The following is a 21,713-nucleotide window of genomic DNA, read 5'->3' on the forward strand; positions in this document are numbered from 1 at the left end:
TAGGTTAGCTCTCTTAAAATGGGCCCATATTTCTTCAATGTCAGATTCCTGCTGTCGTCTTTTTAAATTAACACATGTGGACATAGGAAAAGTAGTCTGCTGCCATGGCACCAGTCCACTCTTCAGCCATTATATCTTCTACCTTCTTTCTCATCATATCCTCTACTTTCTCAAGTGTGGTCACTTTCTTCCTGCCTTCCTTCCACAGCTGTGAAGAGTGAGGATACTGATAGATACTCCAGGTTCTGAGTGAGGATACCTCCTTGGCCCAGTGCTCATAAGACTTAGACTTCCATTTAAGGGTGTCCTCCCTGTCACGTTCCTGCAATTGGCATGACTGTGTCAACCTTTGCGCTGGAAATCTTAACGTGACCTGCCTCTTTAAACTGTAGATGTTTGGCTTGTACCAGTACCAGTACTATTTGAAATATTTTAAAGATGAGATTTGGTTTGTCTTCTGACAATGTTTCTGCTTAGGATAGCTTTCTTTTTCTTCTTCTTCTTCTTCTCTTTTATTTATATTTATTTATTTATTTATTTATTGGTCACGGGGAATGAACTGGACATTCTACCTCTGAGCTACAACTCCAGTCCCCCTGCCCTTTTAAATTTTGAATCAGGGTCTCATTGAGTGGCTGAGGCTTGCTGAGGACTTGCAATCCTCCTGTCTCAGCCTCCCATGCACTGCAATTATAGTCATGTGCCACCATGCCCAGTTATGCAACACCATGCCCAACAAGATAACTTTCTGTCTTGTGAGATACAGCATGTTAAGATTCTATGTCTAGTTAAATTACTATTAAAATCACCCAAAATTCCTGTTAATTCCTTTTAGTTTGAATGAAATCCCTCTTGTATTATCATTCCTGACCCAGCATGTCAAGAATGTAGATATCTTAATTTTCTCAGAATTTTTAAATACCATAGTTTTCTAATAAAGGTTTTTACTCCAAATATATGAAAATCCCTGGATCTCTCAAATAAAAGGAAACTTTAAAGGCTGCCTAATCCATTTTCTGATTCATGTCCCAAGATGAAAATTTTCTCCTGTTTTTTTTAGCCCTTCAAATTTTCTGTGTGACACTTTGCTTTTGTGAAAACAGATCCTTTATCATGTCTATGAAGGCCCTGACAGACTTGGTCAGCATCACCTCCTACAGGGGTCCCATATGGCACAGCCCCAGAGGACACTGTTCACATGAACTCAGTAGAGGACTCTACCTGTAGAAAACTTACTGTATTCCAGCTACACTAGCCTCTGTCCTGGTTCCCTCAGTATTTCAAACTGCTGCCTGCCTAGAGACCTTCCCTCAGCCAGGAATGCTTTTCCTTTGCCCATGTCCTTCCTGGCTCCTTTGCAGCTTTAATATGCTAGATGAAAGGTCTCCTATTCAGAGAGTTCTCCTTGACACCACCCCAAGGGCGTGTTCTAGCCTCTGCTCTCCCCACACTCTCAGTCCTCCTGCTGCCTTGTTTTTACTCCTTCACAGCATTGAACACTGTTTCTAAGTGACTGTTTATTGCCTGTACTGCACTGGAGACTCAGAGTTCTATGAGCTCAGAGACCACATCAGTTTTGTTTCTCTCTAGTACAGCCCCTGGCACACAGCAGACATGTTTTCATTAATGAGTGACAGAAAACTCTGGTCAATAGCAGGCCACTTTTCTCCTGCTGACGAGAATGGCAAAGGGCCAGAAATATAAAGTGAGTAAGGCCCAGAATGGTGTGAAACCGGCAGAAGGCCATTTATCTCAGACTTCACATTCATTAAGAGTCTCTCATTTAGACTCCTGACCTTGCTTCGGAATTAAATGATCTACAGTTACAGAAATAAACCAACAGGATTGAAAGAAGAAGATAACCATCACATTTTAAATTTGGATCCTTTTACTGGTCACAACTCCCCTAAGTAGTTCACAAAGACTAAATTACTTATGAGTAGCATGTTTTGATGAAGCTGTATTTTTGCATTGGGAGCAAAGTTGTTTTAATCACTCATAGTTATTTCTTCAGATCTTAATAAACTGACAAAATAGAAGTTGCTGAGCCAGGCATGATAGCGCAACCTGTAATCCCAGTACTTGAGAAGCTAAGACAGGAGGATTGTAGCAATGTAATAAGATTCTTAGCAATCTAGAAAACCCTGCTTCAGAACTAAAATAAAATAAAATAAAGGGAGAGGGTATAGACTGAAGGTAGAATGCCCCTTTGTTTAATTCCCAGTACCACACACAAAAAAGAGGAAGTTACTAGGGCCTATCTCAACTTCCATGAGACCCTGAAACTAGAGGTAAAAATGTGCATCTTCTCTACTGGTATTTATTTAGCAGAAACTATTATGTTTATGCATTCAGATATCTACCCTACAACCATGTATTAAGCATCTGCTCTATGCAAAATTCTCTGTTAGATGCTTATATTAAAGCAAGAAAAGTATATCTCTCCCCTCAAAGGCTCAAAGGAAGAGTACCAGTTCTACACATTGAAGTGTTAAAATTGTTCTTTAGAAAATGGATCCATGAAGAATGTATTAGATGCATGTGGGGATTAGGTGAAGACTGGATGTAAGAGGTCAGTTCAGGTCTTGGTGGTAAAGGCCTGAACCAAGTAGGAGCAGAGAGAATGGAAAGAGAGAAATGATATGGGTTACTGTAGAGAAAGTGCTAGTGGGTAAAAGTCCTGATGTTATGGGGAATAAAGTATTTGAAAGAGACACCATAGTTTCAAACTTATTTAACTTGGGAGGCAGTCGGAAGAAGTAGGTCATCCTTCAGGGTATCCCTGTGTACTTGACTCCACTAACCCCAAGGTGTGATGCCTACATCTTTATCATCTCACTCACTGGAGAAGTCCCCTGAATCCCAGGCCAAGGCAAAGGCTAAGATTTCCACTTTTTCCTGCCCATGCAGTGTGTTAACTCTTGCTATATAGATCTTCCTTATCTGTGTCTTCTGTAGCTCAGGACAACTACAGTCTTTCCTCTTTATCATGTGGATGAAGGTGGGGGGATCAAAGAAGGTAAAGAGGGTCCCATCTCCACTGTTTCCATACTTCTTGCTTTGAATGGAATGTAGGAAAGAAACCAGTGATATTTCTGAAGTCACCCTTTGCTCCTTTTTTTTCCCCCCCTTTGGACCCTGAATCCTGGTGAACAGTTGCCCTTAACCTAGGGAAAGGTCAGGTCAATATTCACCTCTGAGATGTGGCTTCCCAGGTGAGGGACATAGAAGACAGTGCACCTTCCCATGGTTGCACAGGAAACCCAGAGGTGGAAGGGATGCTGGGGAGTCCAGGCACTGACTCAGAGAGTCTGGAGCAGGGGGTGTGGTGGGCATATGAAAGTGGCTCCAGAGAAAGCTGCTGGAGACCAAGAGCTAGATCCTGCTAGAGAGCTGGGACCAATGGGGAAATTAAGTTAATTTCCCTAGTCACCATCTGTAGCATCAGTTTGGGAGAGAACAAGGATGCAGCCCAAATTAAACAGGGAAGCCTAGCTCACACAACATCTCCTCCATGAAAATTTTTCGAGCCAGAGCCCTTTCAAAACTCTCTCTTTCTGCTGTGGTTAGTACTTATCCACCTCTTCTTTGCCTTATAGACCCCATAGAACTGTCTCTTCACATGCCTAGCCCATCATTTCCTTCAAGGTGTAGGCTGTGCTTTGCTTCTGTGCACCTTCCTTTTCCCTTGATACCTATCTTTGCATATTCATATCTGTTGATTTGCAGTAACACCCTCTTTCTTAAGATCTGATGGACAGAGTTGGCTATTTGGGCAATGGTTCAAGGACAAGTCCAAAGCTGGGGGTGGTTAATTCATATTTGAGAAATGAAGAGAAAGAGAACCCTCTTTGCCCCTCAGCTGCTGGCCCTTCCTGACCCCTGCAAGGCTTCAGTTTAGCAGTCTCAGACTATTTCGGTAGTAAAAGTATATTTTTGGGCTTATTATGGGGAGTATTGCTTTACAAGTTTTGTTCATTATCTTTGAACTGAACCTTTCTCCAAGTTCAACCACAAATCTCTCAATTCAGGTCTGGGGAGGGCAAGTTCAGCCTTTAAGTTTTTTTTTCGGTCTCTTTTATAACAGAAAACAGCTTCTGCTGCCCCTGAGAGAGAATGAGAGGCAGAGGAAGCTCAGTTCAGATTTCTGCAACCAGCTGCTCTGAGCCATGTTAGGGTGCCACTTATTTTCAGATGGGACTATCTCTCGACTTTTCACCCCCATCTCACACTATCCTTGGGGTTTACTTTTTCCTCTTTGCATTCATTTTGCACATTAAGTCCTGAGAACACCAAAATCTAGAATCCCCAGAACTGCTCAAAAGACTGTGCTTCGAGCCCTGCGTGGTGGCGCACGCTTGTAATCCTAGCATTTGGGAGATCAGTTTGTGGATCACAGTTTGTGGACAGCCTCAGCTACTTAGTGAGGCCCTTTGCAACTTAATGAGTCCCTGTTTCAAAATAAAGAATAAAAATAGGACTGGGAGTGTAGCTCAGAGGTAGAATGCCCCTAGGTTCCTATCCCTAGATTCTATCCCCAGTACCACACAAAAAATAAAATAAAATAAAATAAAATAAAAAAGACTATGCTATGGACAGATTCCCTGTGCCATACCTATTCAGTGTTATATTTAATGTAATAATCGAGTGACATTAAAATTCCAGGCTCCTATGCTGGGGAACTTTTCCAGTAATGCACTTGAAGACCACCTTCATTACTTTTTAGAATACCTCACCTAGGGGTATTTTAGAATAGGAGAGATGGGGAGAGCTCGGGTTCTGGATCATTCCTCCCTCTGGCTTGCGACTTGCTTTTTCTTTTTGCCTCCATGTGAGTAGTCTGTGAAAGCTATGGAATATTGATTTTCCCATTTCTTCCACCTCATCTTCTTCATGTCCCCAGGGCAGCCTCTGTGCTCTGCTCCACTGTCTCATTTCTCAGCCCTGGAGCGCTAGCGGTTATGCAGGGAGTTCCCAGGGACCCTGGTCCTCGGCTCTTCTGAACTTCTCAGTTCTACCCTCCCCCAGCATGGGTAGGCTCCACAGCCTCCGGAAAGCAGCCCCAGGCAGTGAGAAACTGTCAAGCCTGGTTGCAGTCTTTGCAGTCTGCTTGAAACCCCTACCTTACAGTGAGATTCAACTGTTTTCTCAGTAGTCCTTCTGAATGGGGAGAGAGGTATTGAGAATGAAATTGATGTGTAATATGTTTGGTAGGTAATAATATACATAATTGTGAATGATTTTTAAGAAGAATCTTGGGCTGTGTTGGGATTTTGAATGAGGGCCTTCCTGTGTAATTTGGTTCCCAGGAAATGGGACTTTATTTTGGCCTTTGAAGTACAAATCTCTCCATAATGCCCTTTCCACTATACCCCCTTTATCCTTTGGCTATCCATCCTAGTTAGGAAGAGCTGAACATGTAGTACTAATTTCTCTTCACATTTCATATCTAAGAAGATGTACATGTACAACAGAATATGTTCCATTACTAAGTAGCCAAATGCATGGATTTGAAATTGAAATTGAAATTTACTTGGTAGATTTAATTCTATAGACAGGGTTGAAGGTAAAATGTTGCCATGATGTGCTGGATCTAAAGCCTGTGCTAAAAAGGCTCAAAGGTGCTTTGTCACATAGAGAGTCTGCTCCACAGCCATGCAGGGAGGAGAGGGGCAGGGGCTGCGGTGCACACACAGGATTCTCTCTCCATCACACTCTGGTCCCGAGAAAGAGAATCTAGAGGGTCTTGAGGATGAATTTTATTATGCAGACAGCACCATTAACTAAAGTAGCACCCAGAATGGCCCCTACTAGTCCCCATTAGGTCCAGCTACTAACTAGTTATCACTCAGAATTATGGGAATTGACTGAATACCAAAGTATGGACTTTAAAAAAATCTAGCCTGTAAAGAAAAATCAATAGCAGAGGGAGATGACATTGGTACCATCCCCTTGGCCTCTGCATAGGGCAGGATAGAGGCTGCTCCCTGAGGGTCCTTCCTGATGGTCCTTTCTGCCCACAGAGGCCAGCAGAGCAAGGTGAAAGCCCTGCTCTAGCACCACAGAAGTTCAACCCCTGGACAAGGGAATAGCCTAGCTGTACTAGTGTGCAGAGCTAGCTTGGGCACTTAACAGCATATCTTGCCTCCCTGACCCCTCCCCAAATTGACAGATACAGAGAAATCTTAAGACTGTGGATTTCTCTGGAGGAAATTAAAATCACCCAGCAGCAACTTGCAGACCACACAGTTTTTGCACATGTGGGGATGTTTGGGACTGAGCTGTGTCTGCTGGCTGTGGACTGTGCTGGGTGTGACAGGTATAAATGACAGCTCTCACAGTGCATTCGCTGTACTATGTGGGTGATCAGAGAACTGGAGGATATTTTAGGATGTGGAGGAATGTTCAGCATGGCAACATCTGTGATGACAAATGAGGGTAATTTCATACATGTTTGGGGTCCATTAATCCCATTTTTAGTCCTTTATTTCATAATATAGTCATGAGAAAGGAAAAGAAGACAAATGCAATGTTTGCTGTGTTTCTCCAACTACTTACCACTCCCTCAGAAACAGCCTGGCTGTTCTTTTTGACCTTCCAGGGGGGGGATACTATTTTATTTAAGGTTATTAAGTGGGTACATATAAAAACACAAAAACTCTGAACTAAAAACAAGAAAAAATAACTTTTTATATAATGATTACTCCTTTCGAGCTATGAGGACTCACACAGATAAGAGGATTTCCAGAGAATTATAGGTGAAGAGTAGACTTCATTAGAAAATATTTAATTTGTCAATATCAGTATCCAACCTCCTGTGACTGAATCTCTTTCTGCATTTATATTAGCTCACCTTTAATTTTTGTGTCATTAATCTTCACTTCAGAAATGAAACCTAATCACCCACGTGATAAAACTAAAGTACAATCTCAGCGCTGTCTTATGTACCTTTCAGAGCCAACATATTTCCTTGCAGACAGAAACATCCCATCACTTTCATCTTTACATGAGCAAAAACTGTGTTTTGATCCAGGTATGGTGGACCATGCCTATAATCCCAGTACTTGGGAGGCTGAGACAGGAGGATTGAAGGTTTGAGGCCAGCCTCATCAATGTAGTGAGACTCTTGGCAACCTAGTGAGACCCTGTTTAAAAAAACAAAAGGCTGAGTGTAGTTCAGAGGTAGAACACTCCTGGGCCATGGGTTCAATCCCTAACAACACACACACACACACACACACACACACACACACACACACACCACACACACACTGTTCTTGTGATTAAATGATTTGATTTGATTTGAAACAGCAAGAATTCATATCCTTATAAAGCTGTAAGTCAGTGACAGGAAATTTTATGTAATTTAGTGAAAGATGCATTCTTCTTAAGACAACACTTAGCTAAGCATTTCAATTTCAGGATATTATCTACAAAGGTGAACAATTTTATTTTTAAGGAAGCTTGTACAAATCTTTATATTCCACCAGCCAGATAAGCTTCTTTAATGGCACATTAGACATTTTAGAAAATGCATTAAACCTTTAAAGCTCCTAGGTCACGTGCTAGTAAGTTCATTTCCTGATACCAAACCTCAGTTCTGAGCTTCAAGCCTTGGGGAGCAGCTTACCACACTGATGAGCATTTTGAATTTAGCCCCCCCCCCAAAAAAAAGCTCTTAGATCTAAGTTCTTAGCGGAACGTGACAGTCTACCTACATTCCAGGCACACGTTTCTGAAAGACCCGTAGCTAATGAGGTTATAACTTCACCCTGTCTTGCTCTTCATTCAAGGCACAATTCAATCCGAAGACAACTCAACCTGTCAAACCCAGACTTCAATATCCAGCAGCTTCAAAAGCAGGAGCAGTTGACTGGAATTGGTCGAATTAAACCAGAGTTATATAAGCAGAGGTCACTGGATAATGACGACGGGCGGAGGAGTAACAGCAAAGCTTGTGGGAAACTGAACTTCATCATAAAATATGACTGCGATCTAGAGCAGCTCATAGTGAAGATTCACAAGGCCGTCAACTTGCCCGCCAAGGACTTTTCTGGGACTTCAGATCCTTATGTCAAGATCTATTTGCTTCCCGATCGGAAAACAAAACACCAGACTAAAGTCCACAGAAAGACCCTGAACCCCGTGTTTGACGAAGTGTTTTTATTCCCAGTTCCCTACAATGACCTTGAGGCTCGGAAGCTTCACTTCTCTGTGTACGACTTTGACAGGTTCTCCCGCCATGACCTAATCGGGCAAGTGGTGGTGGATCACTTCTTAGACCTGGCTGATTTCCCCAGGGAGTGCATCCTCTGGAAGGACATCGAATATGTCATCAATGTGAGTCCAGCATTTTTTCTTCTGAGGGTGGTTGCTTCTTGGTTAGCATGGGAATGCATCGCTCACACGTGCTTTTGTTTGGGGGTGGGGCAAAATGTAAAATTCATGTGAGTCTCCTCACAGCTATGGTTTTATAACCTCCTTGTGCCTTTCCCTCTGGAAAGGTTTTTTAACAAGTTGCACTTTGAAATTTCCAGAAATTATTCATGAAACCTGTATTAAGGGACTGCATTTCCTTTTCTACTTTCTGATTCTTACCTAATCTCTAAGAGATAGCAGATATCTGTCCTCCTCACCACATTTTCTTGAGAGCTTTCTTAGGTCACATATGATAAATGGGCCCTGCCATTCTCACTGTGTCCTCTAGCTAAGAGACCAGCGCCTCACTGAAGGCACTAAGTCCTGGCACTTCCGTGATCAGGTCCTCAGCTTCAACCCTGGAACTGGGAGAAGTTGAAAAGGGTCAGGACCACATTTTTAAGTGAAAAGCACACTGAATCAAAGTGAGAAGGAGGGCAGTCGGAAAAGAAGCTACAGATGATGGAAAACCGATCTATAGAAGGTCGAATCCAACTTAGAGGCCAAGAAAGACAGCGAGGCAATGTAGGTGTCCATACAGCTGTGTGTACACTTTAAACATGGGACGGCACAGGCAGTCTTTTGACTCCACCTCCATACTTCTTGCTCTTCTGCAGAGGCATGTCGACACTCCAGAAACAAGTGAAAAATTGAACTTTCATAAGTAGCTGATATTTTAAAGCCACTTGTGTCCTCCACCTGACCAAATTCCCTCCTAAGAGAAATTTGTTAGCTCACCAGACCAAGGCCAAGTCCTTCTCAGGTCAGCATAGCACGAAAGGGGACCAAGTACAACTGTCCTTCCTCAGCTCAGATACTGACCCACCTTGAGTTTGAAAGACTCACTCTGCTGAGAAAGAGTGCACAGAATCTCTACCCGATGACCAAATATCTCCACCGTGACTCTCCCATCTTCAGCCACTTTTGTGAACTGGGGACTCACCCACACTTGGGCCGTTCTATGGAACGCCTTCTCTCCAGGTGTCAGGAGGGACCAGTGCCCCCTCTGTCTTGCTCTACAGATAGAGGAAGTGTAGCACGGGGTTCTGCTGGCCATTGTCATGCTGGGAAAGAAAAGAAGCTGGAGAAGGTCTAGAGAAGAGTAGTTGATGAAACTAAAATGGCTTGAGATTTGGGGGGAGGAACAGACCTCTTCATCTTGAAAGGTTGTGATCTATATAAATCCAAACATGGGTGCTGGGAAAGAAAGGATGGTTTCCTAAGTTCTAACTGCCAAGAGCAGGAGGCAGCTGAGATGCTTTAAAGAACACAAAACAGACAGGCTGCTTAGAGATGTGAATGGCCCTGAAATTGACCCTCTCACTGGGGCATTTACCAGGTTCCCTCGGGTATAGGAACTGAGACACTGCCAGACACTGCAAGGAGCCTTGGACTTGGGTCTGATCTCAGGGTAGAAGAGGAAGGGATGGGTCACATCATCTAGTAAGACATCAATATATATTTTTTTGACAAATGAGTTCCAGAAAATAGCTGGAGAGGTTATTAGAAAGTTCAATGGGAGCCGGGCGTGGTGGCGCACGCTTGTGATCCCAGCATTCGGGAAGCTGAGACCAGAGGATCATGGTTCGCGGACAAGCCTCAGCTACTTAGTGAGGCCCTCTGCCACTCAATGAGACCCTGTTTCAAAATAAAGAATACAAAATAGGGCAGGGAGTGTAGCTTGGAGGTCAAATGCCCCTGGATTCCATCCCCAGGCCCACAAAAAAAAAAAAAAAGTTCAGTGGGGATCCTGCTGTGAGTTGTCTTCTAGAGACTTTATGGAGGGCACAACACTATGTTCAGAGGCTGATAAAAATCTGATGATGCTGGTGCCTTGGGAGAGCGTCTCCTCGAGCAGGTTTCTGTGGGATGGGAACACAGAGCATCAGCCTGCAGAGACCTTCTGGCCCAGAGATCACTGCCATCACAGCACTCTCCTGAGACCGATAGTTTCCTGTCCATTGTTGGAAAATCCTGGCTTGCCATAAAGAATGGGAGGAAAACTTTATTGACAAATTTTATTTGTCAAGAAGGAAAACTTCTAACATTTATATGGGCCCTGAGATAGCCACAGATAAAGGGAGGTTCAAAAAAAGGGACTACAGATTATTTCATAATGTGTCATATGTTTTATGGAAGTATATTTAAAAGGATCATTTGGGGCTGTTTGTGTAATTTTTCAATTGTGCTGTGTACAGAGACTGAACATAAAGACCTGAAATTTACCAAGCTTTCAATTTTTTTACTAAAGTTGTATATAATACAGTGTATTTATAATGCATGGCTTAATGAAGGAATAATTAAGTGAACAAGCATGAAGCCACCAGCCAAAACATAAAACATTACTAGTACTTCTGCTGGCCGTATATTGTCCTCCCTCTTGATATTCTCTCTCAGAAACCTCCTCAGGAAAGGAAAGAGGGAAGGAAGGAATTTTACTATGCCGTAAAGATATTTCTCCTATATTGTGTCAAAAATTTTAAACCTTTGACTTTCTTAAATATAAATTTCATCCACCAGAATGAGTTTTTACTGTGTAATATATAGACAGTTTGTGTTAGTCAGGTCAAGCTGACATCACAAAATACAATAGACTGGGTGGGTGGCTTGAACACCAGACCTTTGCTTCTCTCACCGCTGAAGGCTGAGAAGGCGCTGGCAGGTCCAGTTCCTGGTGGGCTCTCTTCCTGGTTTGCCTTCTTATGTGTCCTCACCTGGTAGAAAGGGAGTAGACTTTGGTTTCTCTTCTTTTTCTTATAAGGACAGCAATCATGGGGCTCCATACTCATGACCTTATGATATCATCTAATTTTTGCCCAAAGGTCTACCTCTAAATTCCACCATATTGGAGATTAGGGTGCCAACATGTGAATTTGGGGAGGAGACATAAATATTCAGCCTGTAACACATCTACAGTTATTTTTCTAAATGGATAGAAATTTTCTGGCATATTTTCACAATAATATACAATGCATGTTCTATCCCATGCAGGTATTCATATATGAAGAATGTGTTTCTGTATTTTGTTTTCTATCTATTGTTCTATTTGTTCTATAAATGGCACAATTTGCAAATCACTGTTGCTCCAGAGTAGGTCTTAGCATCAGGAAGATCTAAGCATCTATTCTAGTCTGTTAGTTCAGTCTTGTCTGACATTTGATATTTCTTATTAGTATTATTTTTATTTTTTAGTTTTTGATACTGGGGATTGAACCCAGGGACATTATACCTCCAACATACACCCTTATCAATTTTAGTTTTGAGAGGGTCTAAGTTGCAAATGGCCTCAGTAAGTAGCTGAGGTTGACCTCAAACCTGTGGTCCTCTTGTCTCAGTCCTCCGAGTATTAGAATTACAGGCATATACCACCATGCCCAGTTTTTCTTACCAATTTTGCAATCATATTTTTAAGTAAAAAATTATTTGGGGGTATTTATTTGAACTTGAATGAAGTCTATAAGATAGTTTAAATAAATATTATATCTTTTGTGTTATTATTTTTATCCATGGTGTATTTTCTCATTTAAATCTTTAAACACTTTCATTCAAACCTTTTAATTTAAACATGAAGGATATTACAAGTGTCTTGTTAGATTTATTTCTAGTTTTTTATTATTTTAAGTAAGATTTTTTCTAAAATTTCATTTTCTAGCTAACTGTGGGTATATTGCTTAGCAGAAGATATACAAGTTCTTACTACATAGTATTTATCATAATTGTAGACTATTCTCTGTTTGCAAATAATCAGTTGTGTGTGGATTTTAATAGCTTTGTTTGTTGCTTTCCAATTTGTGTACCTTTTATTCTTTTCTCTTTTTTTGTGGTACTGGGGATAGAACAAAGGGGATTACAGCCCCAGCCCTATGTTTTTTAGTCTTTTTATTTTTTGAACCAGGGTCTCACTGAGTTGCAAAAATCTGTGAACCATGATCCTCTGGTCTCTACCTCCCGAATGCTGGGATTACAAGCTTGTGCCACCACGCCAGGCTCACCGCGCCAGGCTCCTTTTTTTTTTCTATACCTCTTGTTCTTCTTGCTGTTAGTTGTTCTTTAATGTACAGATTAGGATTTCTAGTACAGTGTTAAATAATAAACATGGGAGCAGGCATCCCCGACCTGTTTCTCATTTTAAATGGAATGTCTTTACTTTTCCATTGAGTGTGATTTTGCTATAGATATTTTGTGAATATCTTTATCATGTTAAGCACAGATCCCTCTATTTGTAGTTGGATAAAGACATTGTATAACAAATAGTTTTTGTTTTATAAAATGTCATGATTTTGTGCAGTCTCTCCCCTTTGATCTACTATTTTGGTCAAGTATATACATCAGTTTTCTAATTATGAGTCAATCTTATATTCCTAGAATAATACAGGCTTTCCTTGATGTACCACATTTTCTGTACACTACCAAGTTCAGTTTTCTGGCATTTCATTACTCATTTATGTGCATGAGTTATGCATGTAATTCACTATCTCATGCTGCCCTTGTTTGCTTTGAAATCAAGGTATTTCTTCCTTTATAAAGCTAGTGGGGGATTATTTTGAATGTTTTCTATTTGCTTCTGCTTGGTGTACCTGGAGGCTTTGGAGTTTATCTTTTTTCACACTGAAAGAACTCCCTCAGTGCCTGGCTTCTGTTTCAGACAGTGAGAAAGGGAAGAAAGTGAAGTTCAGATATTTATTTCCCTATTTCTTGAGGTATCAATAGACTGGCAATGACTTTCAACTGAAAGCCATAGCTCCTGAATATGTTTTCATTTTGTTATTATTTCTGGAAGATTATTCTTCTGGGATAAAAATTCAGGAGCATAAAACCCTATTACTTAGCATCCCATTTTTTTCTGGCTTCTGTTTTTTGGGGAGAAGTCAATATTTAGCCCAATATGTATTCCTTTATATGTCAAATCTCTTTACTTTCTTATTGCTCTGTAGATCTTGCTTTCCATTTTAGTGTTCTGTGGTTTAATTATAATATTGCTAACTGGGCATTTCTTATTTATCCTAATGAGATGTATTGGGATTGCTAAATCTGAGCCTGTTTCCTTTGATCAGTTCTGAAACATTCTCAGCCATTTACTTCTTTTCATTATTTGGTATGTTTTCACATTTGTTTAATATTTGACAGCCTGTTTTTCTTCAGGTTTTAACTTCTTAAAATATATTTTAATATTTTTAACATTCTTCCCATAGTTATATTGGTAGTTTCTTCCTCATAACTGCAATATCTATATTTATGCAGCTCTGGTTCTTTTGTTTAGCATTTTCATTAACACTAATGCACCATCCTTGTTACCTCTTATTTATTTATTTATTTATTTATTTATTTATTTATTGGTGCTGGGGTCCCTGGAAACCCTTCTACCTCCGGGTCACACTCACAGACCTATTTTTTTAATTTATTTTTATTGGTGCATTGTAATCATACAGCACATTGGAATACAAGACTTGAGAGGATATACAAGCACACATCATCCAATTAGCCCTCATCCAGTCCCCATCCCATTCCCTCCCCCTCTCTCCATCCCATGCTTGTTTGGTGATTGACTTTGATACATTTGTTTATGTACCTCCTGCTTTTTAAAGAGGCTCCATCCTCCCCTATTCCATACCCTCTGATTGGTCACCTTAATTGCTTCACTATAAGGCCCTTTCTATAGCTCGACCACTTCCTGTTGCCCCTTTCCTCCTAGTTATTGCTGATTAGGGGAAGCATCTGGTTTTAATTTTCTGCGATATTTCTCTGTGCATGCTGTGTTGCAAATACCGATCCCACTCTTGACAGCCCCAGTTGTGGCCTGGCTAACAGGTGGACTGATCCAGACCTCGCTGGCTCAAGCAGTGGCCTTGCCTCATGGGAGGCCCCGGTTCTGGCCTTGCTGGCCCCGACACTGGCCTAACCCCTCAGCTGGCTCCGATCCAGGCCTCGGAGGCCCCAGCACCAGCATTCCTCACGGCAGGCTCCGATGTTAGCCGATGGCCCCGGCATTGGCCTAACCCCTCGGCAGGCTCCAATCCAGGCCTCAGAGGCCTCAGTAGTGACCTTGCTTCATGGAAGGCTCCGATGCTGGCCGCTGGCCCCGGCACTGGCCTAGCCCCTCAGCAGGCTCTGATCCCAGCCTCCGAGACCCCGGCACCAGCCCTGCCTCGCGGCAGGCTCCGATCCCGGCCTCGCTGGCCCCAGCACCGGCCTAAGCCCTCGGCAGGCTCTGATCCCGGCCTCAGAGGCCTCAATAGCAGCCTTGCCTCACGGCAGGCTCTGATGCCAGCCTCACTGACCCCAGCACCAGCCTAACCCCTCGGCAGGCTCTGATCCTGACCTCAGAGGCCTCAATAGCGGCCTTGCCTCACGGAAGGCTCCAATGCCGGCCAGTGGCCCTGGCACCAACCTAACCTCTCAGCAGGCTTTGATCCCGGCCTCGGATGCCCCAGCACTGGCTTTGCCTCGTGGCAGACTCTGATCCCAGCCTTGCTGGCCCCAGCACCGGCCTAACCCCTCGGCAGGCTCCGATCCCTGCCTCAGAGGCCTCAATAGCGGCCTTGCCTCACGGAAGGCTCCAATGCCGGCCAGTGGCCCCGGCACCGGCCTAACCCCTCAGCAGGCTCTGATCCCGGCCTTGGAGGCCTCAATAACGGCCTTGCCTCACAGAAGGCTCCGATGCTGGCTGTTGGCCCTGGCACTGGCCTAACTCCTCAGCAGGCTCCGATCCCGGCCTCGGAGGCCCCAGCACCGGCCTTGCCTCACGGCAGGCTCTGATCCCAGCTTTGCTGTATCCGTCGTCAGCCTCACCCCTCGGCAGGCTCTAATCCGAGCACCCTCTTCACCCAACTATTTGTCCCACATTCTCGAGGGTGCGTGGTGGTGGTAGCATTCTGCCTCTGGGGTCATTACTTCAAAGGTTCCAGGTGTAATGCATCAGATCTCTGCCTCCCCCAAGTACTGGCCACTGCCATTTCCACTGCCTCCACCATTTCAAATTTTTCCCAAGCTTTTTTTCCACTCTGAATGTTGTCCAGTCTTCCTAAGCATGTGCAACTGTAGCATTCAACCTTTGGTGTAATTTCTCAAAAAAAAAAAAAATAATAAGGTTGGTAGGCTCCGATTTCTGCTTCTCCTGAATACAAGTCTCCACCGCCAACACGGAGACCGCTTTCAGCACTGCCTTTATCCTTGGTCTCCGCTAAAGTCTCTCTCCTTACAGGTGATGTCCAAGATTCTTAACAATGTAGAGAAGAAGCAGTCCTCCTTAGTGGGGAATTTTTCCAATAATTCCAGTTCATTTGGATAAGTTTTGTTTGCATCTCCAGTATCCTGGCATCCGCCACCTCCTTGACCCCTCTCCGATATTTTCCTTTTTTCTTTTCCTTTTCCTTTTTTACAGGGTCCTTCCGGGTGGAAAGGGGTTCGCCTAGGGGTGCCCCGCCAGTGCCTGCCCACCTGCCCAGGGTCAGGGCCAGGGGCCCGGACCACAGGGTCCTTCCGGGTGGAGAGGGGGTCGCCTAGGGGCGGCCTGCCAGCGCCTGCCCACCCGCCCAGGGTCGGGGCCAGGGGCCCGGCCAGACCTATCTTTTTTATATTTTTATTTGGAAACAGGGTCTCTTAAGCCAGCGCAACTGGCTTCGAACCTGTGTGATCGCCCTGTCTCTGCCTCCCGAGCGCGGGGATTACAAGTATGCGTATGGGCCACCATGCCCGGCTGTTACCTCTTATATTTGATTTGTAGCTGGAAGCTCATCTAGCTTGAAACTTTGTAACTTTGTTGGTATGAAATTTCAAAGCCTGAGTTTAAAGTGAATTCCTTCAAAGATGGTGAGATTATTTCTATGAAATGCCTAAATGAACTACCAAAATGGAACAGTTTAAACTGAAGTTTGAGCTTAGCCTGGTATGGTGGCACAGGCTTGTAATCCCAGTACTTCGGAGACTGAGATAAGGGGATTGTAGGTTTCTGGCCAGGCTCTGCTACTTAGTGAGGCCCTCCACAACTTAGTGAGACCCTGTTTCAAAATAAAGAGTAAAAAAAAAAAAAAAAAATAGGACTGGGAGTGTAACTTAGTGGTACAATGCCCCTGAATTCAACCTCTAGTACCACATGCAAAAAAAACCCTAAAAAAAATAAGTAAAGCTCAAGCTTGAATGTTTTTGGACAAGAGATAGGGTGAAAGTAGTCTCCACATGTATAAGTGCAGGTTACGGACAGGTTTGTATTAATGATTAGAAAGTGATTGCTGGGCACAGTGGTACATGCCTATAAATCCCAGGACTTGGGAGGCTAACAAGAGGATCACAGGTTCTAGGTCAGCTTCAGAAACTTACCAAGACCCTATTTCAAAATTAAAAGTAAAAAACAAGTTTGGGGTTTATCTCAGGGGTAGAATGACCCTGGGTTCAATCCCCAGTGCCCAAACAAACAAACAAACAAACAGACAAACCAGCAAACAAAAAACTAGTTAAGGAGACATTTTTTTCTTCTTTACCTAGAGCAAGTCCAAGACATGAATGTATCCCAAATACTTACTTAGGCAGAAATTCTGTTTTGTTTATCTTTTAAGGATACGATTCTCTGGCTTTGGGACTCCAGCTCTGCATGGGAGAGTCTTCCACAGTCCTCTAAACACCAGAGAGTCGTGTCCAGCTCCAGAACTTGCTTACCTCTGTGGACTCTTGATGTCTCTTTGTTTCTAGCCACTGAAAGATTCAATTTCTGTCCCATCATCTCTGATAAACAATAAAAATGACTTTGTGACCGTGTTTTTACTTGGAGTTTATGTATAATCACCATATCGCTGGAAACAACTATATTGCTTAATCCTTGTTCAAAAATCTGTTTTATCTTATACTAACTGAATAGTAATCTATGTATCATATATTTTCTTGAATAGAACTCTAGGACTCCTATAATCAAAAGCTTCATTTAGCTTGTAACAGTGAGGTGTAGGGCCATTAGGAGGTTCAAACAGGGTGGAATAATGGGCAAGAGGGAATTAAGACTAAGTTTTCACCATAGCCAATTTAGTCTATTTTTGAAAATGTGGTTCAAAAAAATGATCATATATACTGATTTACTTCTCCTTTCCCTCTTTACCTGCTAACTCCTACTAAGCTCTTAGATCCCCATTTAAATCCCACTTCCTTAGAGAACTCTTTTCTGAGCCCTGGATTAGGGGAGCTTTTTCTAGCGTTTATTTCCATAACTCTCTGTACTTCTATCATTACTCAAAATATCTCCTTTTACGTATTTGTTCAATTTTACTTCTTCCACAGCAGACAGTTTTGTAAGTACATAGGCCACATTTAACTTGTTCACTCCTGGTTCCCAGCTTTAGAATAGTGTCTAGAAGAGAAATACTTAATCAGTGCTTCTGAATAAAACAGAGCTCCTTCTGAGGGACCATTTGGCGAGGCATTGGGAATGGCTGGGGTGGAAGAGCAATCTCTTTTAATTTCCTTTTTATTCCTCCAAAGAGAGTATGAGTTTTATAAATATTCGCATTCAAATAAAAATTAATCCCCACACTTTCCTGGGGAAAAACAAATTGGCTGTTATTGAATGTGAAAACGATAGTTTAATTAAACCTCTCAGCTGCTGAAGTGAGATCAATAACAACATAATGCAACGTCGTGATGGGGTTAATCAGTCATTAAGAGGGGAGAGAGCATCCTGGCGAAGGTCAGCATCTCAGAGAGCCTGGCTTTCGTGGTCTGGGGAATGTCTCCTGTTAGGCCTACACTCTTGACATTTATCACTGGCTCCTTGGCAAATAGGCATGAAGCACTTTGGAAATCTCCTTCTTGGTGGGCTGCCTAGAGACTGGTTCAGACCCTTTCTCTGAGACCTATAATCATCTGAGTGAAGCTCTGATTTGGAGAAGCTAGGGTTCTCACATTGTGACAGTACAAGTCATGTGGTCTACTCTAATAGAAATTCTAGTTTAAAAAAGGGAGTGGTAGCTGGGTGTGTTGGCGCACGCTTGTAATCCCCGCACTTGGGAGACAGAGACAGGAGGATTGCGCAGGTTCGAAGCCAGCCACGCTGGCTTAAGAGACCCTGTTTCTGAATAAAAAAGTATAAAAATAGGTCTGGGAGTGTAGGCCAGAGGTAGAAGGGCCAGGAACCCCAGTACCACCAAAAAACAAAACAAAATAAAACAAAAGGAGTGGTAGACCATAGACTTATTTTTATCTCTATAATTGAAAAACCTTATGTTTCCATCAAGTTTTGACTTAATGAGCCATTGAAAAGCTTCAGTGTTTTGTAGGGGACAGTTTGGGAATTTCCTTGTGCTATCTCTTATGGACCTTAGACCATCTACAGGCCTGATAGAGGTGGACACCTGGAACCACTCGGTAAGGGGAGGGTTTCGGTATCCAGAGACTCCTAGAATGCTTGTTCTTCATAGTAGAATACAAATGGAGTGGGCAGGCTCTGGGAATGAAGACCCTTATTCATTTGAATCCATTCCCATTTTGTTCTGTTAAGTCATACGTGATTATTATATGATGTTATGACTATCTCACATCTAGTGGTGGTGTGGTAGATACGTAACAACTGCCTGAAGGATGGGCAAGTACGGAAGACAAGGGAGCTGATCTGTAGTGTATTCCCATTTCTATGATCATTTCACATTGGAAGTGTAATAACACTGAAGGTGAAGTTGGCAAAATATGTTTACAATTGGCTTTACAAGCTGGTGCCAGCTGACAACAGCCAGCTTCAGTGTATCACTGCATGTCGTGCTACAAACACTAAGGACTGCTTGGTTAGCTGGCCCTAAGAGACAAACACATTAAAAAAAATTTATAGAAGGCCCTGGTTTGCAACTGCTGGGTCAGCCCAGTTCCTTCTGTATTGGGGATCTAGGTGAAGTATGGCTATCATTGGGGTCTGCTGAGCTGTGTTTTCATGAGAGTCCACTGAATGTCATTTTTTTCCACTCATGATTCCTCAGAATTGTAATCCTCCTGACCTCTACATTATTCCAAGGGAATGAGGAGTGGCAGAGCTGTTGCAGAGAACACTTGAAAGAAGGGAGGGATAAAATTACAAGCCTCCAGCAAAGAGACCTTGATAGCTTTTTTTCTACTGTGATTGCCAGGACAAAGCATTTGATTTTGATGAAATTCATATAATGTTGTGTATATGGTTAAAAAATAATAACAAAGTGAACATCAGTCTACAGAACTTAGCTGAAGAAACAATATTATCGGTTTCTTTGAAGCTTCCTAGGTCCCTGCTTCCTTCCCTCAAATCCTCTCCAAATGTAGCCAATATACTTTATTTCATATCTACAGTTTTCTTGTTTTTAAAAATAATTTTACCTTGTAAGCCATGTTGTTTAGTTTTGCCGTGTGTGTGTGTGCGTGCGTGTGTGTGTGTGTGTGTGTGTGTGTGTCTGTGTGTGTGTTATTGGAAATTGAACCCAAGAACATTTTATCTCCGAGTTACACTACCAGTCCTGTTTTATTTTTTAATCTTGAAACAGGGTCTCACCAAGTTGCTGAGAGCCTTGCTAAGTTGCTGAGGCTAGCCTTGAACCTGTGAGCCTAATGTTTCAGCCTCCCAAGTACTGGGATTACAAGTATGCACCATCATGTCTGGCTTAGTTTTGCCTATTTTTAGAATGTGCTTTTACTGATACATCATAATTATACATGGTAGTGAGGTTCAAAGTGATACAAGCATAAATGCACAAGTGTGTTTCCCTCTGGATCCTGCTGTGCTACTCACCCTCCCCACACGTGTGAGTGAGATTGGTAGTGATACCTTCATTACCTTCATATATAGACATAGATTGTTTGAACTGCTTCCTTCATCAGGCCTCCTTCCCCCTCTCTAGCTCCTTCCCTCAATCCCCACCTCACTCCCCCAAACCCCTTCTACTTTTCTATTGATCTTTCTCCTCCTTTGTCTGAAGTTTTTTTTTTTTTTTTCTGTTTTTTCTCTAGCTTCCACATGTGAGAAAAAACATAGGACACTTGACTTTCTGAGACTGGCTGATCTTACTTAGCACAATAGTCTCTACTTCCATCCATTTTGCTGCTAATAACACGTTTGTTCTTTATGGCTGAATAAAATTCCATTGTGTGTATATATCACATTTTCTTAATACGTCACCTAGGTTGGTTCCATAATTTGGCTAATGTGGATTGTGCTGCTATAAGCATGGATATGCATGTATCAGTATAGTATTGTAACTTTAATTCTTTTGGAAAGATTCCAAGGAGTGGTATATCTAGGTCATGTGGTGGTTCCATTCCTAGTGTTTTGAGGAACCTCCATAATGACCTGCATAGTGATTGTACTAATTTACAATCTCACCAACAGTGCCTAAGAGTTCCTATTTCCCTGCATCCTTACCAGATTTTATTATTGTTTGTATTCTTGATTATTACCATTCTTAGTGGAATTAGATGGCAATTTTTCTTATTTTGAAATTTATGTGAAAAAGTTATAGCACATGTATTTTTCTGTAAACCATGTCCAGTATTATGTATATCAGAATAATTTCTGTTCATGTATATAGCTGTAGTTTTTTTTTACAGTGGTGTTTTAGCATTTTATTGCATGGCATACCATAATTTATTCATCTCTTCTCCTGGCAATGGTTGTTTGAGTTCATTTTATTCTGTTTCAGAAAATTCTGCTTTTGAACTTTCTTGTACATGTCTTCCAGGAAATAGGTGAAAAATTTCTGTAGGACATATGTCTAGGGTCAGAGTCACTAGGTCAAAGAAAAATGTGTCTCTTAGTGATCTGACCCTAGTAGTATATGAGCTCCTCTTAGTCTGTGTTCTCTCCAGCATCTGGCATTGCTAATTATTAGACTTTATAGAGTCAAGTCTTATAGAACTTGACCATAGAGTCTTTTGTATTTTATGCATTGACAAATATTCCATGCATGAATAAAAGACCTTTTTCCCTTTGTAATTATTTTGGTGGTACACTCCCAGACATATACATACATACATATACATACATATACATACATATATATACATATATATACATATATATACATATATATACATATATACATATACATATACATACATATATATATATATATATATATATATATATATATATATATAGAGAGAGAGAGAGAGAGAGAGAGACTGACTTCGAACCTGCGTAATCCTCCTGTCTCCACCTCCCAAGCGCAGGGATTACAAGCGTGTGCCACCACGCCCGGCCTCTTTATAATTCTTTTGACTTCTCTCTTTTACCCCATACTTTTTGCTTATTTTATTAAACTTTATAGGATAACCAGTACAAAAAACAACAAAATATTCAA

At 42.0% G+C, this 21,713-nt stretch overlaps 1 protein-coding gene across 1 annotated transcript in view; it reads left to right on the top strand.

Moving 5' to 3' along the window:
• The window catches only part of SYT9 (synaptotagmin 9), a gene marked incomplete at both ends in the record, with an annotated part of 148,960 nt that overhangs the window by 70,597 nt on the left and 56,650 nt on the right, over window positions 1-21,713 (top strand). The window contains one exon of the mRNA XM_080690007.1: window positions 7,794-8,340. Coding sequence (XP_080546133.1) covers window positions 7,794-8,340 — 547 coding nt within the window. The remainder of the gene's footprint in view (window positions 1-7,793; window positions 8,341-21,713) is intronic.

The sequence above is a fragment of the Muscardinus avellanarius genome, assembly GCF_963383645.1.
Source record: "Muscardinus avellanarius genome assembly, chromosome: 1".
Lineage (NCBI taxonomy): Eukaryota > Metazoa > Chordata > Mammalia > Rodentia > Gliridae > Muscardinus > Muscardinus avellanarius.